At 60.7% G+C, this 22738-nt stretch overlaps 1 protein-coding gene across 6 annotated transcripts in view; it reads right to left on the bottom strand.

The window, feature by feature from the left end:
• The window catches only part of NFATC1 (nuclear factor of activated T cells 1), a gene marked incomplete at its 5' end in the record, with an annotated part of 102175 nt that overhangs the window by 42754 nt on the left and 36683 nt on the right, over positions 1–22738 (bottom strand). For 5 of the 6 annotated variants that reach the window (XR_014297538.1, XM_082667618.1, XM_082667615.1 and 2 more), the window contains 4 exons: positions 3103–3158; positions 10937–11077; positions 12717–12889; positions 14826–15028. Coding sequence is in view for 5 of the 6 variants with exons in the window: in XM_082667618.1 (XP_082523744.1) it covers positions 3103–3158; positions 10937–11077; positions 12717–12889; positions 14826–15028 (573 nt within the window). Of the gene's footprint in view, positions 1–3102; positions 3159–10936; positions 11078–12716; positions 12890–14825; positions 15029–16109; positions 16208–22738 lie in introns of those variants that run through there. The other variant, XM_082667617.1, reaches the window with a different exon arrangement.

The raw sequence follows: 22738 nt of genomic DNA, 5'->3' as shown, positions 1-22738 counted from the left end.
CTTAGCTCCACCACCTGCGCAGGGAACCGGAAGAGAAAGACACTCCTTGGGGGCTGTTTTCTGAGAATTCAATGATATGAGGCGACCCTGCAGGTGATGCTGGCCCCCGGCACACAGCGGGTGCGCCATGATGGCAGACACGGCGGCCCACGGTGACCAGAGCCTGATCTCTACAGGAGGAACCAGGACAAGAGACAGAAAGGAAGAGGGTTTGCCTGAGCTGAGGCCAGAAGCAAAGCGGGGAGGCGTCAACAGGAGCGGCTGCAGGAAGCACCGGGATGCGTCCGGCAGGGCAAGGAGCCTCGACGGTTCCACGTCGCGCGGTCGGCTTCTGTGGGTTCTAAGAGGCTGGAGGGCTGTGTTTTGATGTGGTCACAGACTGCTATGCTAGACAAACTATGAAATTTTGTGACGAAGTTCTGTCCTCGTGGGAGCACTAATGCTAAATACACAGTAAGGTAGAGGTGGGAAGGAAAATGCAGTGACAGGAAAACCTGTCACGACAGGAACAGAGTAAGGGTTACCAACGGCACTCAGTACATCCATGTCACCTGCTTTAAGAACACCCACTGTCTGGGGGCTTCCCTGGTGGCGCAGTGGTTAAGGATCCACCTGCCAATGCAGGGTACATGGGTTTGATCCCTGGTCCGGGAGGATCCCACAGGCCGCGGAGCAACTAAGCCCGCGAGCCACAGTTACTGAAGCCCACGCGCCTAGAGCCCGTGAGCCACAACAAGAGAAGCCGCCGCAACAAGAAGAAGCCTGCGCACCGCAACTAGAGAAAAGCCCGTGTGCAGCAACAAAGACCCAATGCAGCCAAAGATAAATAAATAAGATAAATAAATTAATTAAAAAAAGAAAACCCATTGTCTAAATTGCTCACGACAGTACATAGACTACAAATACAGCACAATCCGACCCTGTTTTAAATATGCACACGACACAAGGCACGTGTATATATGTGTGTGCACGTGCAGACACACACCCATGACAGGAAAAGCATGGAAGGAAATACGCCCAAATGTGAATGCTGGCTACATCCAAGTGGTGAAATTACACTAGGCGTTTTCTTTGGTTATACTTTGCTATATCTTCCAATTTTCCACAGTAAATATGACACTCTTTTATAATTAGAAAAAAATATATAAAGGTAAACTTCATTTAAGGGATAAGAAAGATGAACTGGTGAACGTAAAGCACACCATCATTCACATGTCCTACGTTTCTTTTAGAACACATGACTGATAACCGTTAAGCTTTCTTTAACATATGCGCTGTTCACAGTGGAAAAGGAAACTCAACAACGGAAAATCTGAACATGCAAACTTGGCAGAATTATTTCGATGCCAACAGATGCATAGCTTCTGCAGGCCTCTCCTTCCTGCCCAGGGAGAAGGGGTGGGCGGCACTGGGGCCTGGGGGCAGAGGACTCGGGCCTGCGGTGGGGCTGGAACTGGGAGCCGAGGGCCCCCGTTTCGGGGTGACGGCTGGTGGCCAGTGTCTGTCACAGCAAACCTGAGGGCCGGCTCTGCGACTGCTGGGCCTGCGGGACCCAGAGTCCCCGTCAGAAAGTGGAGCTGCCTGAGATGGGGCACTTTCTCGGGGGGGCCAGGAGGAGCCCAAGAGGATGTGTGAGGTTAGAGGCCTGGACACCCTGGGGGGAGCGAGGTCGTGGACGCAGGTGTCACCCCTGGGCCAGGGAGGAAGCATCTCCTTCTGATACCATTTGAAAAGCCTTCTGGTAAATGGGTCGGTGCTTGGAAAAGAAAGCTTAAGTCGCAGGTGAAAGATGCTTCTTCCTGACAGCGCCGCCTGTGCGGAGGAAGTGCAGGCCCCAGGCCTCCTTCCCAGCACGTGTCCTCCCGGCCACCGTGCAGAGGGCGCCTAGATCCCTTCGGCAAAGCGCACAGCCCGAGGTCCCCTGTTCACACGGGGGAGCCTGAGGAAAAAATTCAGTCCTTGACCTGGACGAGATTCTGAACCGTGACCCCCCCATTCCCTGCATCCACACACCTGCGTCAGGAGTGGCTGGTGGGCCGAGGCAGAGAGCCTGGAAGCTCTGTGAATGTCTCCAGAGAGTCACCTGCTAGCCTGGACATTATGTTACCTGAAGGTTTCTACTGCTCTTCTGGGACCAAGTAGGACACACACGCACTCGGTGGTGCACAGTTAACCCAAGCCCGGCAATGATCGCTTCACACACAATGGTCTCAACGCCCCAACGAGAAGACAGAGGCTGTGAGGCAGGTAAGAACACCCTGGCTCTTTGCTGTCTGCAAGGGCCCGCTTAAGACACAAGGACACAGACTGAAAGGCGGGTCAGAGAACGCTGCGGCAGCTACGACTCCACACAGAAAACATCCTCCGTCGACAACTCGAGAAAGTCATTCTGCCTCAGGTCCCTCCGTGCGTGAACACCACGAGGGCCACGGGAGGCCGCGCGTAAGGACGGGCTCAGGCAGGCCCTGGGCCAGCGCGGCGACCCCTCAGAGGTCAGGCGTGTGCGGCGGGTGCCCGTCCCCGCAGGGGCCCCGGCTGCCGGCCAACGGACAAGCCGGCTGAGCACACTGAGGTCTGACCTCGCGTCTGTGTCCTGGCTCTTCCCTGGGAGGACAGCAGTGAGGGGTCACTGTCAAGGATGCTGGCGGAACCCCGAGGCCCACCTGCCCAGGAGCGGGGAAGGTGTGCTCAGGTTCCGGACAGCAGGTCCTCCCGGCGGGGGGAGGGGGCAGCGGGCCCCCTGGGGCCCTGGTGACAACGGCAGCCAGCGGGGACAGCAGGCCCCGGGGGTATGAGTGCATCCTGGGCTTCCTGGTGGGGGGCCTGCAGCACACGAGGCGCCCTGTCCTCCCTGGTGGCCCCACGTCCGAGTCGTCCCCGTGCTGCAAGTCCCGAGCGCTTATGTCGGGAGGCATTTCCCAACCATCTCCGAGCCTCGCTCTGTCTGTTATGTTCATCAGTGGTTCGTTTTAACAAAGTAGAAGCCATGTGCCTCGTGCCAGGAGCCGCCGCCGCCAAGAGCCCCGCCCATAATAAGTCCCGCCCATAATAAGCCCCGCCCATAAGAAGCCCCGCCCGGAGAGCGCCGCCCGCCGCACTCACCGGCTTGCACAGCGCTCCGTCGATCTTCGCCTCCATCTCCCAGATGTGGTGGCCGTCTGCAAGAAAGGGCGCGAGAAGTCCGTTACTCTGTCCTGACCGGGCACCGCCCCGAAATCACACCCGGATGCAGGCAGACGGGACTCGGGGCGGGAACCCTCTGATGAGAGGGTCCACCCTGGCCCGGCCGGCCCACTCACAGCTGGTGAGACTGGTGAGACCCGACCGCACCTGACTGACCGGCTGGAGAGAGGCCACGAGGCCCCAGGGAGAAGCTCAAACCCAAACCCGAGAGCATGGACCTGGCGGGGCCTGGAGACCCCCGCTCTGCAGGAAGGAGCCACGTGCCAGCCCCGGGAGGGGTCCACGCTCGGGTCTCCAAGGGGAGCGAGCCCGGGAGGCGTGCGGATGACCCGGGTAGGAAGGGCACTGTCTGGGGACTCGGACACGGTTTGAGTCTGGCCTGCGGCGTACAGGGGGCTGCGGGGCCTCGCGGCCGGGGCCACAGAGCCCTCGGTGTCTCGGGGGCAGGGTTATTCTAACGAGCAGGGGCCCGGGAGCCTCGGTCCTGCCCCAGCTCAGGGGAACCGCCGGGTGAACAAGAAAATCCGCTCTGTGACTGCGCTTTGGCGCATCAGGATACAGAAATGCAAAACACAAGGTATTTTTAACCTCACCCTGTGGCGTTTGCATGTTTGAAAAAACTGAAAAGGCTCCAGTGCCGTGAAAGAAAGGGTTTATTGTCCCCGGACCAGGCCCTCGAGGGAGCCGAAGGCTGGAAGCCCGCCCTCCGGGGTGACGGAGCGGAGCCTGTTCTGGGAGCTGGGAAGCACTTCTGGCAGGCACGCTGTTTGTGGACCACGTCTGGCCGCTACTTTGAATTAATAGACGTCAGTCTCCTACAGGGGCCTCCTTCCTCTGCATCTTGTATAAAGTCGGCTCCCCAAACAAACCATTACAGCTGGATGGGCTGAGCTGTTGCTTATTCTCTGTTTTCCAAGAAGAAATGTGTGTGTGTTCCAAATCCTAAATTATAAATAAATTAGACAAAATCTCCTTTTTCTCCCTGGCAGTGCTGGCCGGGCAGGGGTGGAGGGTGGAGCAGAGAGGAAATGTGACTCACAGAGCGGCTGGGCCGTGCCAGGACCACACCAGCCCCTCGGGACGCGGAGGTGCCCAAGCTGAGTAGCCACCATATGGACCCACTCGGTGATAAGACAGGGGCCGGGGCCCGAGGGAACCGCATCCAGCTCTCCTCGAGGAAAAAATAACAGGAAACGGAAAGAACACCCACCGCCCTAAAGGCATCGGGAGTCTGCAAAGCAGCGAACGCTCCAGAGTCCCGCGAGCACAGGACTCGGTGAACGAGGTGCCCTGGCTCCGGGCCGATAAATGAGGGGGATCCCAGCGCCTGTGCAGAGCGCTACGGGACGCAGGCTGCTGCGTGGCGCGGCCCAGACCTGCCGCGCACGCGGACGTGCTGTCGGGCCCCCCACCGGTTTGAGGAGATCGAAGTTACTCTTCCTGTAACCAAGGCTCCCGTGTCCCTGGTGCCTTTTAAGATCAACAAGTTTTCTCACGACAAAGCCTATCTTCGTCCCTTTCCCCCAAAACAGCTTTAAGCGCTCAAACCTGAACTGTCGGCAGCCGCTCCGTCTTTCGTCGACAGAGGCTGACAGGCCTCCCGTCAGGAGAGGGGAGACTGAGGCCGCCCGGCATTACCCGGCGTCCACCTTACCACCACCGCCCTCCAGGAGGGGCCCAAGACCAGACCAGCCTCCCGGGAACGCTGTTGCAGGTTCACCCGTGGAACAAAAATTAAGGGAAATACAGGCGTGGAGTGGAGCGGGCGGTGGGGTGTGCACGCTCAGGACACGCAGGGCGGGAGGGGTCTCTTCCCTCCAGGGCCTCCCGGGCCTTTGGGACACCGTCCTTGTCACAGCGCCCGCCTGGGGGCCGGCGGTCCCACTGTGCGCACCAGGGCTGCGAGCCAGCCGGGCCTGGCCACCGGCACCGTTTCTGAAAGTGCAGACCCTTCAAACCACACCACTAAAGCCCGACTCGCAGGCCCAGGGCTCCCTGTGTCCCCGCCACCTGGCCCTGGGGGGCTCTGGCCCCGAGTCTCTATTCTGTGGTTGGGTCACAGCCGAGGGGCCGGCCTCGGGGATCCCAAGCGCAGCGTGAGCTCTCGGAGGCCAGGGTCTCCTCGGTCAGAAGTGCACATGCAGCCCTGCTCAGGGCCAAGACCGGAGGAGCCGCCCAGGGCTGGTGACTGCCTGCTCTGTCGTCACACGGGGACCCTCCCCACCGGCACCCGGAGCCCCGCTGGCTGCTGACTCCCCAGAGCTGCCCTGGCCTCCCTCGGGTGGGAGGCCATGCGGCCTCTGGGCGGCCTCTTCTGCACAGGCCCGGCTGGGCGTCCTGCGCAAGTTCAGCCTCTACCGGGAAGGGAAGCTATCGGCCCTGAACGGCCCTTTGTGTTCCAGCCTTATCAGGAACTTGCTGGCTTTCTCAGTAGGAAACTGCGCGCAAGCCCAGAAGTAAAAATATTCCCAATCATTAGGGAATTCCCTGCGGCGTGAGTCATCAGAAAGGCTTCCCCACCCCACCCACGGCCAGGAGGCTTCCACAGCCGCCTCGGGAGGAGCTGCCTCCATGGGACAGGGCTGAGCGGGGGCCACCGACAGAGGCCCGAGGGTCCCAGCAGCCTCCCTTGTTTCCGGCCCTCCGCAGGGCCGGGGGGGAGGTGCTGCCTCTGACCCACACGTGGTGGCACACTCGGGCCGTCGGCGCCCCGCGGACCAGCAGATGTACCTCCAGAGTGACGGAAGGTCCAGCCGCTGCGGCACCTCTGAGGCCCGACACCCCCACCAGGAGCGCCCAGGGGAGCAACACATGTGTGCTCTCGGGAGCCCGCGCACAGAGTCACTGCAGCGTCACGCATGACACCGACAGCCGTGCACGGCGAACGATGACCAGGACATTCTCTCTCCGGCCCTCAGAGGGTGATGTCCTGATGCTCCCGCGGGATGGACCTCAAGGACCTCGCTGGGTGGAGGAGCTGGGCCCACAGGACGCCCTGAGCAGGCAAGTCCGTGGAGACAGAAAGCGGTCCTCGGCTGCCAGGCTAGCGGGTGAAGCTTCTCTGGGGTGAGGAGAATGTCCTGGGATATATGTGCTGGGCTCCGAACCAACCCAAGCCCTTGGACTTTAGCTGGGCGAGTTGTGCGGTCTGTGAGTTACAGCTCAACATGGCTGACACGGAAAATGAATCCTCCCACACGGCCGCACGTGGCGTCGCCACACGTGGTCCTGAAAGAGGTGGAGGAGGCCAGAGCCCGGAGCCGCTCCCCCCGCCGTGCCCACTCCCACCCCGCTGCCCCTCCCCGGGAGGAACCCGGGCCCACTCTCTGGAGCGCTCCTGGGGAGGCGCTGGAGGAAGGGACGAGCGAGCCTGGCTAAGCTGAGGGGGCTCTCTGGTGACACCCACGCGTGCACAGGACTCCACTCTGGCTGCTGCAGCCCCCGCAAGGCTCACAGCCGGCCTCACACCCCCGCACCCTCCACTGCAGGCGGCCGTGCCCTGGAGGGAGAGGTGCAGCTTGGGCCGTGAAGGCCTGGGAGGGCAGAGGTCACGCTGAGCCCACCGCCCGGTCCAGCAGCTGCAGCCCACTCCCCTCCCCAGCCTGTCGCATGCGCACCCACGAGGAGAGCCCTGCAGGGAGGGGAGGTCCCCGGGGACAGGGGTGAGGGCGCGTCCCGGGACACCGACAAAGGGGAGAGCTCGGAGCCGGGAGGAGAAGGGCCCTCGGGCCCCTGACGCCAACAGAGCCTGCACACCTGACAGGGCCCTGCCCGTCTGCCCATCTCTGCGGAGGGGTGCCGGGGTAGCGTGATCCTGCCCAAGCCGGTTCAAGATGTTGCGTAGTTTAGAAGCGTGGGAGGATCACTGAATTCCGAGGCCACGAAGTGAGAAAGAGCCTTCTGAGGACAGGAGGGGCCCAGCCGCTGCTCTTGTCTGCTGACTGGGGTCAGGGCCGTTTCCCGGACGGTCAGGCCCAGGCAGGTCGCAGGCTGGGGCTACCAAGGGCAGCAGCTCCCACGCCCCCGCCGCCCCACGAGCCCACACCCGGAGGCGTCTCGGCCCAGGGCTACCCTAAGACCCCACCCGCAGAGGTCAGCCGCCCACGACCACAGCCGTCCTCGTGGACGCGCAGCACCTTCCCCGCCCGCCTTCCTGGGTCAGCACCAGAAGCATCTGAACGCAGCGTCTCCCCCGCACCAAGTCTTGGCTTCTGGGTGTGAGCGGCGCACCAGCCAGCGGGGGCCGTTCTGTGCAAGTTCCAGAACCCCTGGGACCAACACCTGGGTCAGCGGGGCCGCAGCCTGAGTGCCAGCTGGACAACCAGCGAGTGACACCTGACCCGCAAGGCCCTACCCGAGATGCCGCCTGGCAAAGGTCGACCACAGCGGCCAGACCCCAAAAGCCAAAGGACCGCCGGGCACCACCAGCCGGGGTGGCCCCATGACGACCCGACTCCGATCCTCTTCCGTAAAACGGGCAACGTCTCCGTCTGGTTCAGTGTGGACTCCGGCTGCAGAACGCTTCCCCGCAGGAGGCAAGTCCTGCTTCCGCTTTAAGGTCTTAGGAGACCCTGGACGCAACCTTTTCTTCGGGGGTCTGTCTCTGTTGGCTCTGGGGCCTTGGTAAGAGGTCTGACAAGGAGGTGGTCCAGTCGTGTGGCAGGCGGTCACGCTGTGCCTGGTGACCCTCCACGTCTACACCCTGGGCGTCCTACCTCCAAGTCTGGGCAGGCGGGACCTGGTGAGCCCCAGTGTGGTGCGGCCCCTCTGAGTCTGGGCCTTGAGGAGGCCTGGCGCCCACGGAGGGTGCCCGGCGCCTTGTGTAGGAGACCCGGGGGCCACGGCTGCGTCCAGCCACACGCGAGGGCCGGCAAACTGTTGTCTGTTGAAGCCGCCAAGTTCTGGTGAGGTCCGTCGTGCAGCAGAAGAAGCCCAAACAGGCTTCACACGGTTTCCAGGAATTGCAGAGAACAGGCCGGGGCTGCACACAGCGGGGACTTTCAGCGTCGGCGTCAAGAACATAACATTCACGGCAACGGAACCTCTGAAGCCTCCCTCTCTCCTGTCTCCAGAAGCGGCAGTTCCCCTCCACGTGGGCGCTCTCTGTGTGCTCTCATGTATTTGTCAGGCTGTTTCAAACACTCACGCCTGCGCACAGATATGTCCCCCGCGCACAGGTCTGAAGAGAGACCACCAGATCTTCAGTGGGAGACGGGGCACAGCATCTCACTTCCTGCAGGTGGCCCTGCCGTGGCGTGCCGCACCTGCCGCGCCCCCTATGTGAGCCTGTGCCGGTGTCCACGCACACACACGGCCACCGTGGGAGGTGTCATCTGACGCGGAGGCCGCGGCTGTCAACCGTGAAGGCCAGGCCCCGCAGCCTCTTGCTGGACACAAAGACCTCAGAAGAATCACAGGACGGTTCCGGAAAGTTGTCACCTGATGCAGCCAGAGCTGAGCGTGGCTGGTCCACGGCGCTTTGTGACGGGCCCCTCGTCCACAGACGGGGCTTTGCTCCTACATCCCGAGGGCCGTCCTCCTGCGGGCACCCTGCTCGGTCACCATGATGAGGACACAGGTGACGGCGGGGCCTCAACCAGGAGGAACCCTGAAACACTGAGGACGCTCCGAGCGCGGCCCAGTGCAGCCGAGGGGACGTGGTGACGTGAAGCTCGGCTCCCCCGGGCCTGACGTGGCGGCGTTCACAGCAGCTATGGACTATATGCTCCTGCAGCGGCTGCCACGGGGCCCACTGCCCACGTCCAGCGGCTCCAGAGACCAGGCTCACTGTGTGCGCCGGCCTTGCTGCCACCAAGCAGGGGGTGAAATAACTTTCAAGCAGACCGGGCGGCCTCCTCGCAAGCCTAGAGGACGATCAGGCTTTGAATCTAAATTGACTTCAGTGGTTTCTCCCCCCGCAAATCAACCAAGAGAAGCCCAGCGACAGTTCGGCCGGCCAGGCAGCGTCGGCGTGCACTGTGCTGAGAATGAAGGCAGAGGCAGAAAGCGTGTGGACACCTGCCCCTCCTGCAAACACAGAACTGGCCCGAGTACGCGCGCAGACGTGCCAACAGCCCTGCTGGGACACAAGCACGACGTGACAGGACGCACAGCCGCGTCTCTACGTCTCCCTTGTCGCACGGTGTTCACGGGACGTCTGGCCTCCACCCACTTGCTGGTTTCTCGCCTTCCGCCTGCCAGACGCAGATCTGCCGCAGGAGCGAGCGGGCTGGGGACGGGCCCCGACGTGACAGCGAGCGACAGCGGCGCTCGGCCTGCATGGGGCCGGGGCGGCCCGGGAGGCCACGTGAGGGCGACGGTCAGACATCCGAGGACTCGGCTCCCGCCTGCAGGCGGGTGGCCGCTGTGAAGGCCCCGTGACTGGGCCACGGTAAGCCACGCCAACCTAGGAGCCCCACGGGCACCCACGACGAGCCGAGGGGGTCAGGAGACGTCTCACAGTCGCATCCTGGCACCAAGGTCAAAGTCGGGGCTAACTGGTCGAGGAAACAGCGAGGGGCGCCGGCTGGTTCCCACCACAGACGTCTGTGCGCGGTGAGGATGAGGCGAGGACGCAGCACCGGGCCTGGGCTCCCCCCCCCCCCACGCACTGCGCATGTGCACACGTCTAAAGCACAAAGGCTCACACTATTTCCGAATTCACCTCATCCAAAGGGGGGCTTTCCGGGAGCACAGATTCCCCCCCACCACTGTACTTGGTCGGGTTTGCTCCAGCCTCTAAAACAGTTTCCAATCACACGCGCGACCGTACAGGCAGAACACGTTGAACGTGAGAGACTTTTTAAGCCCACTTCGATTGAAGGACTTAAGTTTCCTGCAAACTGTACAAAACCAACCCCATTACGGAGGCTGAGTGCCTCCGCGGTTTGCGGTACTCAGCACGAGCCCTGCCCCGGCGCTCAGGAGGGGGACCGTGACCGGGAAAGAGAAGGCGAGGGATAAGGCAGCAGGCCCGGACCCCACAGGAGCCCCTCCCCAGCCTGGGGGCCAGCTCCCTGCAAGGACCCGCCCCCAAAACAAACTCTGGAGTTTGAGAGAGACAGAAGGTCCACACGCTTCCCCTATTGCCATGTGGCCACGTGGTTGGACCGGGCGTCCCGGGGCAGGAGCTGTGCCGCCCCTGCGTCTCCCCTGCAGCACAGCGAGAGGCTCATTGCCTGGTTCCCCAGACACCAGAGGGAGGAGACCCTTCCCCTTCAAACCCGCAGCCCCCTTTCCCAAGCACACGTGCAGAGGTCCACACAGGTGTGCACACATGCACGGAGCGGCCCAGGGGCCGCCGTCACTGAAAGAACAGCGGCTGCCTGTGCACCTTGGGGTTCTGTGCTGACAAGGGCGAGGGCCTGAAGCGTGCCCTGGGGGTACAGCAAGGTCTCCGGGCCCCAGTGGGGTTCCGCTCGGCCACCGTGGCCGCTCCATGCCCAGGCGCCTGCCTCGGACGGTCTGTGGTTCTGAGAAACGAGAAGACGCCTCCGCACGGGCAGGCCCGGCAGCAGGAGCTGGTCGGAGCCCACGAGGGAGGCGCCCGCTAGCCAGGCAGACGCAGGGCCGCCCCTCAGCAGAGCACAGCCTCCTGCAGGCCCCGCACCTGCAGCCCCTCTACAGCCGGCACGGCGTGCAGTGGTCCAGGACTGTGCACGGCACCCGTGGCCGCCCGCGCCCACCTCCTGCCAGCCAACCTCCGCTGGCACCCAAACAGCAAGGGCTCGATGTCGGTTTTTAAAGAAGATACCTGGCGCTTTCTCCACGAAAATGACCTTGGAGTCCTGCAGAAAGTTGTGGCCGGACAGGACCATCCTCTTCCCGCCGAGGACGGGGCCGCTGGCCGCGCTCTGCTTCTCCACGAGGGGCAGCTCCTGGGCCGAGCGCTGGGCTGTGTGGGGCAGGAGAGCAACGGGAGTGAGACGCCCAGGCCCCTCTGCTTGGCCCTCTCGGGGGCGGCCGCTATACCCTGCTTTCAAAGAGTTCCTGGGTGAGCAGTGCGACCCGTCCCTGGTACACGGAACAGAAGAGTAACCACGCGTGGTCCGTGTCTTCACAGTCTACTCCAGGTTAGAGTGACACGGGAAGGCAGCCACGCCTCTGACTTGTCCATGTGGAGACAGCTCACCTCTCAGTGACGAGCGTGCACACGCGTGTAAGTGAGTGGGCGCGCTCTGCCAGGGTGACTGACTGCCAGTGGGAAGGGCCCGGGGAAGCCGTGGGGAGCCCTGCTGGTGATGGGGAGGCCACGGCCCGGAGAGCAGGCGTCCCCAGCTAGGAGGTGGGATGTGGGGACCCGTCTGAAGCAGGCTCTGGCTTAAGGGCTGGCGGGCCACAGGCGGCCGAGCTCAGGCTGTCGGGGAGGGCGGGACGGGCAAAGGACCAGTGTGGCTGGAGAGGTGGTGAGGCCAAGCCAGGGGTCCTGACACAGTCACCCAACAGCCAGGGGACCTGAGAGGGAGGGTCCCACTCCACCTCACGGGGCGGGGGCCTCGGGGCAGGGGGGCAGAGCCATCCGTGGCAGACCCCACGGCCTGGAGATGGACTTCAAGAGACTGGACGGGAGGGTCCAGCAGCAGCAGGGGGGAGGGCTGGGAGGGAGGTGAAGACCACACAGCAGAGAAGGAGAAGGGGCTGCGGGGGAGGATGCCCCGTCGCCGAGGTCTGGCCGACGCTCAGGTCAGAGGCTGAGGAACTGAACCAGGACGTTCCCGCCGAGACGGGTGGGCGGCTGAGCCGCGAGGTCGGGGGTGTCCTGAGACAGCCCACACCGGAGGGGTGGGGCGGTGCTTCAGAGATGAGAGAAGGAGGAGGGCGGGTGGAAAGGCTCTCGCTGGGGCCGTGGCCAGTGGAGACTCTGGTCCCCCCCTGGGTCCGGGTGCCGGGTCGGGGGAGAGCACTGTGGGGTTTCCATGAGGAGCTGAACCGGTCACCCGACTCGCTAACAAAACGAACAGCGTCACTGTAAGAGGAAGCTGACCCCAGGCCGCGGCGGTCCCCGCTCCTGGAGGAGCTGCGTGGTCACGGGCATCCGAGCCAGAAGCGTCTCGGCACCGGGGCCCGTCCACGCACACCGAGGGCCGTGAACCCAGGGCCACCAGGGACAGAGGCCCGAGTTACATACGGGCAGGCTTGCAAATTCAGGTCCCTTCAGTCCAACAGATTTCAAGGCCAAAATGCCACTTTCTCAGGTTCCCTGAATCGTGAGGGGATTAAGTCAAATTCGGTCACGGCAAACATCTCCGTACTTCGGGACAAACCTCCTTTCCCTCTTACGCCCTCCTGCAGGTGCCGGGAGTCGGCGGCAGCCCTCACACCACGCACGCACAGGAGCTGCGGGCGCCCTGGCCAGGGTGCAGGTGTTTCCGTGGCTGCACGGGAAGGTGCGGGTGTTGTGGGTGGGACGAGCACAGCTCAGGGGCTGCGCACGAGAACCAAGGTGCTACTGGAAAGGAAACCTGCGGCAGGGGCTGGCCCCGCTCAGCCTGGAGACGGGGGTGGGGTGGGGGGTGGTGGGGGGCAGCACTCACAGCACTCGATGGGGTTGGAGGCGACCTGCAGCGACAGCGTCCGGCCGTTGGGCTGCGGGACGTGGACGCGGAAGACCAGCCTCACGCGCGTGTTCTTCCTCCCGATGTCCGTCTCCCCCTTGCGGAGCTCGATGTCAGAGTTCCTGAGCTTCAGGATGCCGGCGCAGTCGATGCTGCCGGAAACAAGGGTCTATGCTCAGCCCCGGACCCCCGCCCCATCCCGGGCGACCGCTCACCGAAGGGTCTTTGCGGCCCTGCCCAGGGGCCGGGGTGGCCAGACATCCACCCGTCAACTGAGCTGGGGCCGAGGCAGCAGGAGACGAGCCAGCCCCGGCCTCAGGAGCCCGGAACCCAGGCAGGCAGAGCTGCCACACGCTCAGGGCTCCAGAAGCCCCAGCCCCGCTGCCCTGGGCTCGGTGGACGCCCCGGAGCAGGACGCGGCGTCCAAAGCAAGGCTCCCCCGGCTGCTCCAGAAACCTCCTTCCACTTGAGATTCCGGCGGCGTCCCCCTTAATCCAGCATCCTGAGTTTTCTAGGGTCTCACATGATTTCACTTAATTTCATTTAACTTAACAGTGCATTCAACACCAGACTCCAGCAGCACCACTCAGGCGCCATTCATCAGATGGAAACCAGCCCTTTCCCTCTGTCGGAAGCTAAGGAAACGAGGCCGCGTGATGCCTCTGGGTCAGGACCACAGCCCAGCCCGGAGCAGCAGGGAAGCCCTGGCCCTGGAGCCCGGGGCCAGTCCCGCTCCCGTGGTGTCTACACCGTCTCTGGGTTGGATGGTATTGTGGTAAATGCAGCCACCGAAGGAACGGCTGCTGCTGAAGGAACCAGCAGTTCTCTCAAACCATCTGCCCTGGTCCGAGGGAACTGTGATAACAGCTCTTGAAGCAAACCCAAGGATTTAGAATGAATTCCCCCAAATCCGTGAAAAGCCAACATGGAGAGAAGGCCTTCCCTTTTTCCTTTTTTCTCTCTTTTTTTTTTTTTGTTGCAAGCACGGGCTCTAAGGCACGTGGGCTTCAGTAGTTGTGGCATGTGGGCTCAGCAGTTGTGGCTCACAGGCTCAGTAGTTGTGGCTCATGGGCTCTAGAGCACAGGCTCAGTAGTTGTGGCGCATGGGCTTAGTTGCTCCGCGGCATGTGGGATCTTCCGGGACCAGGGCTTGAACCCGTGTCCCCTGCATTGGCAGGTGGATTCTCAACCGCTGCGCCACCAGGGAAGCCCCTCCCTTTGCTTTTGACTTAGAGGGTTTATGAGTTACAAACAACTTACCCAAATCCCATGCAAAGCTCTACACGATGTGGCTTCCACACCCGCTCCCTCACCCGCCACAGCCCTGAGCTCCTCGCTGCCCCGTGGATGCCCCAGACTCACTCCTGCCTTGGGGCCTCTGCACTTGCTGCCTTCCTGCAGGGTCAGCTCTCGGCTTCTGTGCTGCCCCCCCACAGACACTCGCCCCCAAAGTCTCCAACAGGCCCCCCATGCTAATGAGTTCCTGCCTTATGTCCCCCGCCCCAGAGGCCCCCAGAAGGCAAGTCCTGTGGGACAACCGTGTCCCCTTTCTCTGCTGCATTCACAGCTCAGGAGTGAAATGCATGTAGCAGTCACTCAGTTCAGGAAGCCACGAACACAAGCCCTACTTGGACACGAGAAGATTGCCCTGCAGCTCGTTAACCAATTCACCTCTAAACTACTGAGTCAGATCTGACCTGCACATTCCAGCTGGTCACATCGGAGATGCAGAAACCCTCAGTGAAAATACGACCCAGACACACCGATCTCTTTAACGTTTCAATGTTTGCCTTTTGACCATTGCTCTAGCTTTCACAGTGCAGTCACAGAAATAAATGGGTGACACGTTCACACGTGGAGGAAGTACTGACAGCTGTGAACTGAGATACTTAAAGTGGCAACACGCACAGGGGCTGAAACCCCAGGAAGAAACAAATCCATTGTCATAAATATTTGTAATGTTTACTGAGGTGTTAAGCCCAGGGCACCCAAGGCCCCTGAGCTGTGGAAACGCGGGGAGACATGCAGGCGTGCAAGCGCCCACCGAGCCCCCGCCCCCGCCCACCGAGCCCCCGAGGTGCAGCTTACATTGCTCGCATGTTGTTCTCCGGCAGCAGCGGGATTTCCAGGACCTTGGTGTTGGAGAGGATGGCCTCGTGGCTGGTGGTGGAGACGGTCTTGCCCGTGATCCGGTGCACCTGGTAGAAGGCGTGGGGCCTCAGCAGCCGGTCGTCCGCTGTCCCGATGAACAGCTGCAGGGTGAGCGGCTCGCTCTCCATGTAGCCGTGCAGCTGGGGAGAGAGGGGGACAGGCCTGTGAGCGCCGCGCCGACGCCCGGACCCTCCGTGCTCCCCGTGTGGAGGCTGGTTCAGAGGGGAGCGTGCGCAGGCCGGGTCTGGTCCCCCCGCCCCTCCTGCACCTCGGGCCCCAAAGTCTGGGGCCTCTGCTCCGCAGTCGGTTCTGAACACTTGGCTGCCCACGCTGGAACACACACACACAGACATGCAGTGCACACCTGCACGCATGTACCTGCATCCCAGGAGCACACGTGCCCCATGCCCGGGACCGTGACGGGGACCCGCAGGGGGAGGCAGATGAGAAGCAGAGCCAGTCTCTCCGGGCCACTGCCTCCTCCTCAGGCCACCCCTCTGCCCACACGCGGGCGACACAGCAGCTTGTGGGGCCCCACCCGAAGCTGGGCCAGTGCCAAGCCGTCCGCACAAGCCTCCCCTGATGAATTCAGACACTTGCCCAAGAGGACGCCATCCACTTTCCCCTGCTCAGGCCAGTCCGAACCAGCAAACAGGATGCTTGCAAACAAGATACAAGCAGCATCGGCCCTTTTCAGCCTGGCTCGGCAGGTGGTGGCTACGGGCTGCCCTGGTGCCCGCTGCAGGCGCCCCTGGACCGGCTGCGGGCAGCCCCAGGTCGTGGCCCGTCTGCCACCAGCATCAGACCCAACACGGGCGGCCGCGCGTGGCCGTTCCGACCGTGTGGGCCAGCCGGCTAGGCGCACGGTCTTGAAGACAAGATCGTGTGTGGGCACAAAACCCAGTGAGACTCGGGCCCCAGAACCGGAACGAGCCCATCGTGCACCAGGAGCCCATGGGAGAGCGCTGCTCCCGCATTTCAGGACCTACACTGGCCGCCCCCGGGCTGACCACCAGGGGCGCAGGTCAGAGCCCTCCTCGTGCCCCTGCACCTCCAGCCGCTGCCTCCCTCAGGGTGAGTCCTTTTCAGAACTGAACCTGACTCGCCTTCTCCGTCCAGGTCACAGCTGACCGTACTCAAGAGGCAAATCCTGAAGAAAGCAGGCAGTTCAGGGCGAGGCCCAGGCCCAGGCCCAGATTCCACAGGACCCCTGGGGCTCACCCCTCCTCCTGCAGAGGCAGGCGATGCGTCCAGCCAGAGCCCCCAAGGGTCCCGACGCAGGACCCCCGCGGAAGGGGCAGCCCCACGAGCAGACAGGCTCAGTCAGCACAGCTGTGCTGCTTCTCGCGTTGTGGTCACGTTCTCCCTGGACTAATTTTAGCCGCTTTGACAACAGGTAGCAACTGTAACACAGTCTGATGGGCCAAACTAGTGCCGTCCCCGAGAGCGCTGTCACTGCTTCCACAGCAGCAGAGACCCTGGTGCGGCAGTGCCAATGAGGCCACCTGCAGGCCCCAGACCCGCCTGCTCCCCTGCGGGATTCTCAGGGGGTCGCGAGCCCCTCCCAGCCCTGTGGCCGAGTGGAAGCCACGGAAGAACCAGCCCGCAGCGGGGTTGCGGTCGGGTCCACGCGCCCCGTGAGCCCCGTCCGGGCTCCGTCTCTGCCCTGTGGGAAGGCGCCCTGACAGTCACTGCACAGCCCACGGGGAAGAAGCTCAGGCTGGATGACCAAGACCTTCTAAGCCGCACTGGCTCAGGACACGGAGCGGGCCGGGGCACAGCGCAAAGGGCCAGGCTGCCAGGTGACCGAGGGAGCACAAGAGGGGCATGTGTCAGTGACCCGAAGAAACGGGAAACCTCCGGTCCAGCTGCAGCTGACCGCGGTGACCGAGATCCTGCTTCCGTCTCTACGGGTCATTTTTCCAAGTTGGGACGTTAGAATGGAAGCTGAAGCTCCGTCCAGATGGGTGAGTCGGAATCCGCTGGGAGGTCCAGCGCTGGGAGCTGAGCGCTTCCTCTGCCCGGGTGTCTCGCTCGCTGTCTTCCTTGCAGAGAACTCACTATATGCTGCCCTGGCTGGTTTTCCATTTCTTTCTACGACATTCAGTTAGCAGCGCCCGCCTTGTCCCCCCCCCGCACTGTGGCCTCCCCGAGCTCTCCTCCATCCCTGCGTTTGGGAACAAATGTCTCTTCAACCCAGAGAAGCGAGCGCCTGCTGTTTCAAGTGTGGTTCAAATCAGCCGTGAAGCGTTCATCAAAGCCGCGCTGACGAAGACCAGCTACTGCGCTGACCTCACTTAATTACGAGACGAAGAAGCACTTACAAGTTTTCAGAGCTCAGGAGACAGTCCCAACGACAGGCCGTTCACGGGAGCCTCACAGAGCTCAGGAGACAGTCCCAAACAACACAGGCCGTTCACGGGAGCCTCACGGGCACTCAGCAAGCAGAGGGCCAGGGCCCGCGCGCCACCCGCTTGGGGCCCCCGGGAAGGATGTGCCTGGGCGCCAGGCCGCTGGTGGGGCTGACAGCCGGGCCAGACGAGGGATCCAGGTGGCGCCTTATTAGGACGGGGCCCCCGCAGGGTCAGCGGCTCCTTCCCCCCCGTCCCGTCTTCCGGCCAACAGGGTCTGCATGGTGTCGCAACTATGGATAGGAGACAGCAGGCCACGAGCCAGGACTGACCGCTGCTGGACCGCAGCCCCCGATGAATGAATTTACAGCTTCAGGTGAACGTCCAGCAGCTCTGAGGCTCCCACACGAGCTCACCACGGGTGTCCGGTGTCTGCGGACATTCCAGAGCATTCCGTAGCACCCGGTTAATATTTAACAGCCCGTGTTTGTCACAGGCTGTGGAGTGGCCCCCGGGGGCTCTGAACGTCACCCTTGAGATTTTCTGGAGACAAGCAGGAGCTCCACGTAGGACAGGTGTGCACGGACGCACACGCAGCACACGGAGCACACACGCGCACATTCACACTCAGACACGCGCACACACGCACGCGCTCTCCAGACTGGTCTGGAATGCGGTAGTTGGTTGGGAAGATCTCATTTCCTGGCGGCGGCAGGAGTTTCACGCGTCAGGCTCCCAATTTTGATCGTTTTCGTCTGTGACGTGTTTCCAAGCACCCGTGGATGTGCTCGTGGTCGAAGTGGTTCCTTCCTAGTAAAATACTCGAGCTTTCACACCGACCCACAGGTGTCCGTCCCACATGGACCGGATGAGTGTCTGACGGGCGTGCACAGAGGAGGGGAGTCGGTCTCAGGCCTGTGGCTGAACCCGAGCGGCCGTGGTGAGCGGAGAGCTAGAGGAAGCGTCACGTTTGCTGAGAGACCCACGCGTCCACTCGCGGCCCTCCTGGCCTGCTGCGCCCCTCGCGAGGCCAGTGCAGAGCCTTTCCCGCCCTAAGGCCGCCACACAGAGAACCTGCCAGGAGCCCCCCAGCGCCTGACGCTCATTTCAAGGTGGGTCCTGCTCACATGGCTTAATTCTGCAGAAACAAGATGCCTCTCCTGTTTGAACTGAAGAGCTTTTTTCCTGTGTGGACACGGGAGCATCTCTACACACAGAGTTCAGTTAGGGGGGAACCAAGACCAGCTTGCCGGGTCCACCCAACTTCTCCCTGCTGGGGAGCGGGAGTCCGGTCTTTTGCCAATTTAACAAACCTCCTAAGAAACCTGTACTCTGTGCTGGACTTGACCTACATTTTAAAACAGGAAATGTAAAAATAAAATCAGAGACTGATGAAGAAACAAATTTTGCCTCTTAGCATTCCATTTTGTGACATTTAATATAAGAATATGTAAATGAGTCTTTGGCTAAGACTGTCTCTTGTGTGGCCAAGGCGTATTCCTCCCAGCCCCCAGGCCAGCACATGGCCTGGCCGGGGTCAGACCATTTGAAAATGACAATTTCAAATCCCACGGGACTCACACCGGGGCCCTGCTCTGACGGCACATAGGATTCAGTGGACTGTGGGAGTAACTTTGCCTTTTTAAAAACATGCCATTTCAGTGAAAATGGGAATAGTTAAGGTTTAACCCGGAAGATAAACGTCTATTATTGAAAACATAAAGTTCATTTTAAGAGAAGTAATTTAAATACTTCACATATTCCACTGCGTGGGTTTTCTGCCCCTGGCACATTCTCCTATCTGTCAAAATAATATTTATAAAATTACCTGTCATATTTTCTCCAAAGAAGATATACAGACTGCCAACAAACACATGAAAGAATGCTTAACATCATTAATCATTAGAGAAATGCAAATAAAATACAATGAGATATCATCTCACACCGGTCAGAATGGCCATCATCAAAATATCTAGAAACAATAAATGCTGGAGAGGGTGTGGAGAAAAGGGAACACTCTTGCACTGCTGGTGGGAATGTGAATTGGTACAGCCACTATGGAGAACAGTATGGAGGTTCCTTAAAAAACTACAAATAGAACTACCATATGACCCAGCAATCCCACTACTGGGCATATACCCTGAGAAAACCATAATTCAAAAAGAGTCATGTACAACAATAGTCATTGCAGCTCTATTTACGATAGCCAGGACATGGAAGCAACCTAAGTGTCCATCATCGGATGAATGGATAAAGAAGATGTGGCACATATATACAATGGAATATTACTCAGCCATAAAAAGAAACGAAATTGAGCTATTTGTAATGAGGTGGATAGACCTAGAGTCTGTCATACAGAGTGAAGTAAGTCAGAAAGAGAAAGACAAATACCGTATGCTAACAAATATATATGGAATTTAAGAAAAAAAAAAGTCATGAAGAACCTAGGGGTAAGACAGGAATAAAGACACAGACCTACTAGAGAACGGACTAGAGGATATGGGGAGGGGGAAGGGTAAGCTGTGACGAAGTGAGAGAGTGGCATGGACACATATACACTACCAAACGTAAGGTAGATAGCTAGTGGGAAGCAGCCGCATAGCACAGGGAGATCAGCTCGGTGCTTTGTGACCACCTGGAGGGGTGGGATAGGGAGGGTGGGAGGGAGGGAGACGCAAGAGGGAGGGGATATGGGGACATATGTATATGTATAACTGATTCACTTTGTTATAAAGCAGAAACTAACACACCATTGTAAAGCAACTATACTCCAATAAAGATGTAAAAAAAAAAAAAGTAGATAGACAAGCAAAAAAGAAACAATCACCCTTCATCCCATCACCTAAAATAAATCAGTATTTTGAACGCACACACACACACAAAAATAAAATAAAATAAAATAAAATTACCTGTCATAACAATGACCTCTCTTTGCTTCAACCTAAACAAAATGTGCTATTCCATTTTCAAGGTGTAAGACCTGGTGAGTTTCCTACACATAAAAATGTTTGTTTTTAGCTGCTCTGCTCACCTTCGCACTTGCACGGCAGGATGACGGGCAGAGGGAATGACTGACGCCAAATTTACTCGGTGCTGAAATTCCCACAGCGCAAGCCCACAGTGGCAGGAGCGTCGTACAAAGGACCAGTTAATTGAGGGAAATTACTTTCCAGTACGTTTTGAGCTGGGACAAACGTACACCGAGCAAGAGATCCTCGTGCACAGCGCGGCAGGCGGTTTAAAGGGAAATCACGCGTTAACCCAGATGTCAACTCTGCATCTTTACACAACACCCAGAGGGGCTCTGCAGGAAGGAGAGAATCCACGCAACACCCAGAGGGGCTCTGCAGGAAGGAGAGAATCCACGCAACACCCAGAGGGGCTCTGCAGGAAGGAGAGAATCCACGCAACACCCAGAGGGGCTCTGCAGGAAGGAGAGAATCCACGCAACACCCAGAGGGGCTCTGCAGGAAGGAGAGAATCCACGCAACACCCAGAGGGGGTCTGCAGGAAGGAGAGAATCAGCGCACAAGCTGTTTCCACTTCTTTCAACCCCAACTTTCCCAGTACTGGATTGACTTAAGAGACTGCGTCGTGTGAGCTTTTGGTCTCCAAAACCACAGGAGAGCTTTCCCCACGGGGCGCCGCCCGCCCCCCACCCCACGCCGGCCCGGGAGGAAGGACGGGCCCAGGGCATGCGGTCAGCTCACAGGAGACCAGACCTCAGGCGGGCAGGGCCAAGGCTGTGCTCCCGAACCCTCCTTCCCCGGGACGGCCTCTCTGAACTCACTGGAAACACTGCACGACGGACAGGGGCAGTGGCCACCCCTCAGGCATACGGGGCGGGCAGAGGGCCTGGCCCTTGATGTTTATCACCAGCACTCAAAGGGCGGCCTCGGGCAGGGCCCGGACGAGGGCTGACGGAGGCGCTGTGTGGGCCGAGGGTGCTGCCTGCCAGACACCCACATGCCCACGCGACGGTCACTGGCCTGCCGTCGGGCCAGCCCTGCCCTGGCACCAGCTGCTGCTGAGGGGCGGCCACCACCGCCAGCCACGGCACGATCATGAGTCCCGCTGGGCGGGGCCCGGCCCACAGCAGGGCCGAGCTGGCTATCTATGCTGACCAGAGCCCAGTGTCCCGTTCAGGAGAAGGAGACTGGGGCCACGCCGCCCCACCCTCGAGTGTGCAGACGGGGTGCTCGCGGCTCCCCAGCTGCGTGCGGGGCAGGGGCAGCGCTCAGGGAGCCAGCACACCCCAAATCCAGAGCGCCCCCCGGAGACAGAGCCGTCTGCAAAGCACAGCAGGAAGGGGTGCCCAGGAGGACCTAGACACGGGGTCGCTGCCGGGAGCCACCCACCTGCGAGCCGGGCGTAGACACTGGGCCCCAGAGCTCGGGCCGGCGTGCCCTCTGTGGCTCTCGTCCTCCTTCTGCCCACGGAGGGCAGGCCGCGCAGCGGGCGCACCTCCCTACGTCCCTGTGCTGGGCGGTGCCCCAGGAGGACGACGCCCAGAAGACCCTCCCTGGGGAGAGCTTGGCCCGAAGGCGAAGGACAGGGTTCTGCACGGGGCAGCAGGCCGGGGGCTGCCAGCGGGAGGGAGACCCGGCCCCGAAGCAAACGAGGCGGGGATCTCCCACCGGGCCACCCCCCAGCCGAGGGCACTGGGCATCTGTCTCAGCCGCCCGTGGTGCGGCCCCCAGGAGACCATGGAGCCCCCAGTGAGAGGGGAGGGCCAGCCAGGGCCACGGATTTTCCTATTTTGTCATTTTTATCAAAGACAGTGGTTTCTCACCATTATCTCCGTTACACCGTCTGGCAGCCCCCCCCCCCCACCTGCACCTCGTGTGAGTGTTCTGACAGCTGCGATGGGGCCGGAGTGCCGACGCATAGCTCTGAACTGAAACGGTCCGGCACATGGCTCCGCCCTCAAAAGACATCAGGAAAACATCCTGGGATAATGCAGAAAGCACAGCAGAATTACGGAAAGTCATCAGGGGTTCTGTGCCCGAGGCGACTTTTATTCTAGAATTCCCGCAGCCTGGAACACAGAAGCCAAAACTCTTGAATTAGAAGATTTTTGGAGGCTGACGATGTTGTTTATTGCTCTGAAAAGGTTTCCACTGCTGAGCTACTCGCGGACTTTATCCCCCAGCGACTGTATCGGCTGCAGGAAAACTTGAACTGTGCTGTCCTCAGTTCTGTTGCCCAATGAAACTCTAAAACAGGTGTTTAAAAACCAATGTGCTGTACCTGAGATCGAGTGTCTGTGCCATGTGTCAGCAGACAGCAGCAAGATCCCAGCTATGTTTCCTATTAATTATTATCACTGGCAACGACTCCACTGAACGCCTCACCGAGACCACGCAGGCACAGGCACCTCTCTGCTTTGGCAGGAACGTAAATGGCAAACCCCCCGCTCGGTGCCCTGAGCTTCCGCAGAGCCCACTGTGTCGTGGGAACAATGGCAGCGGCTCCCGCGACACAGGTGTGTCTACAAAG

The sequence above is a fragment of the Grampus griseus genome (genome assembly GCF_964374135.1).
Source record: "Grampus griseus genome assembly, chromosome: 12".
In the NCBI taxonomy this organism is placed as follows: Eukaryota; Metazoa; Chordata; class Mammalia; order Artiodactyla; family Delphinidae; genus Grampus; species Grampus griseus.
This window is presented reverse-complemented; position numbering and strand designations above follow the sequence as displayed.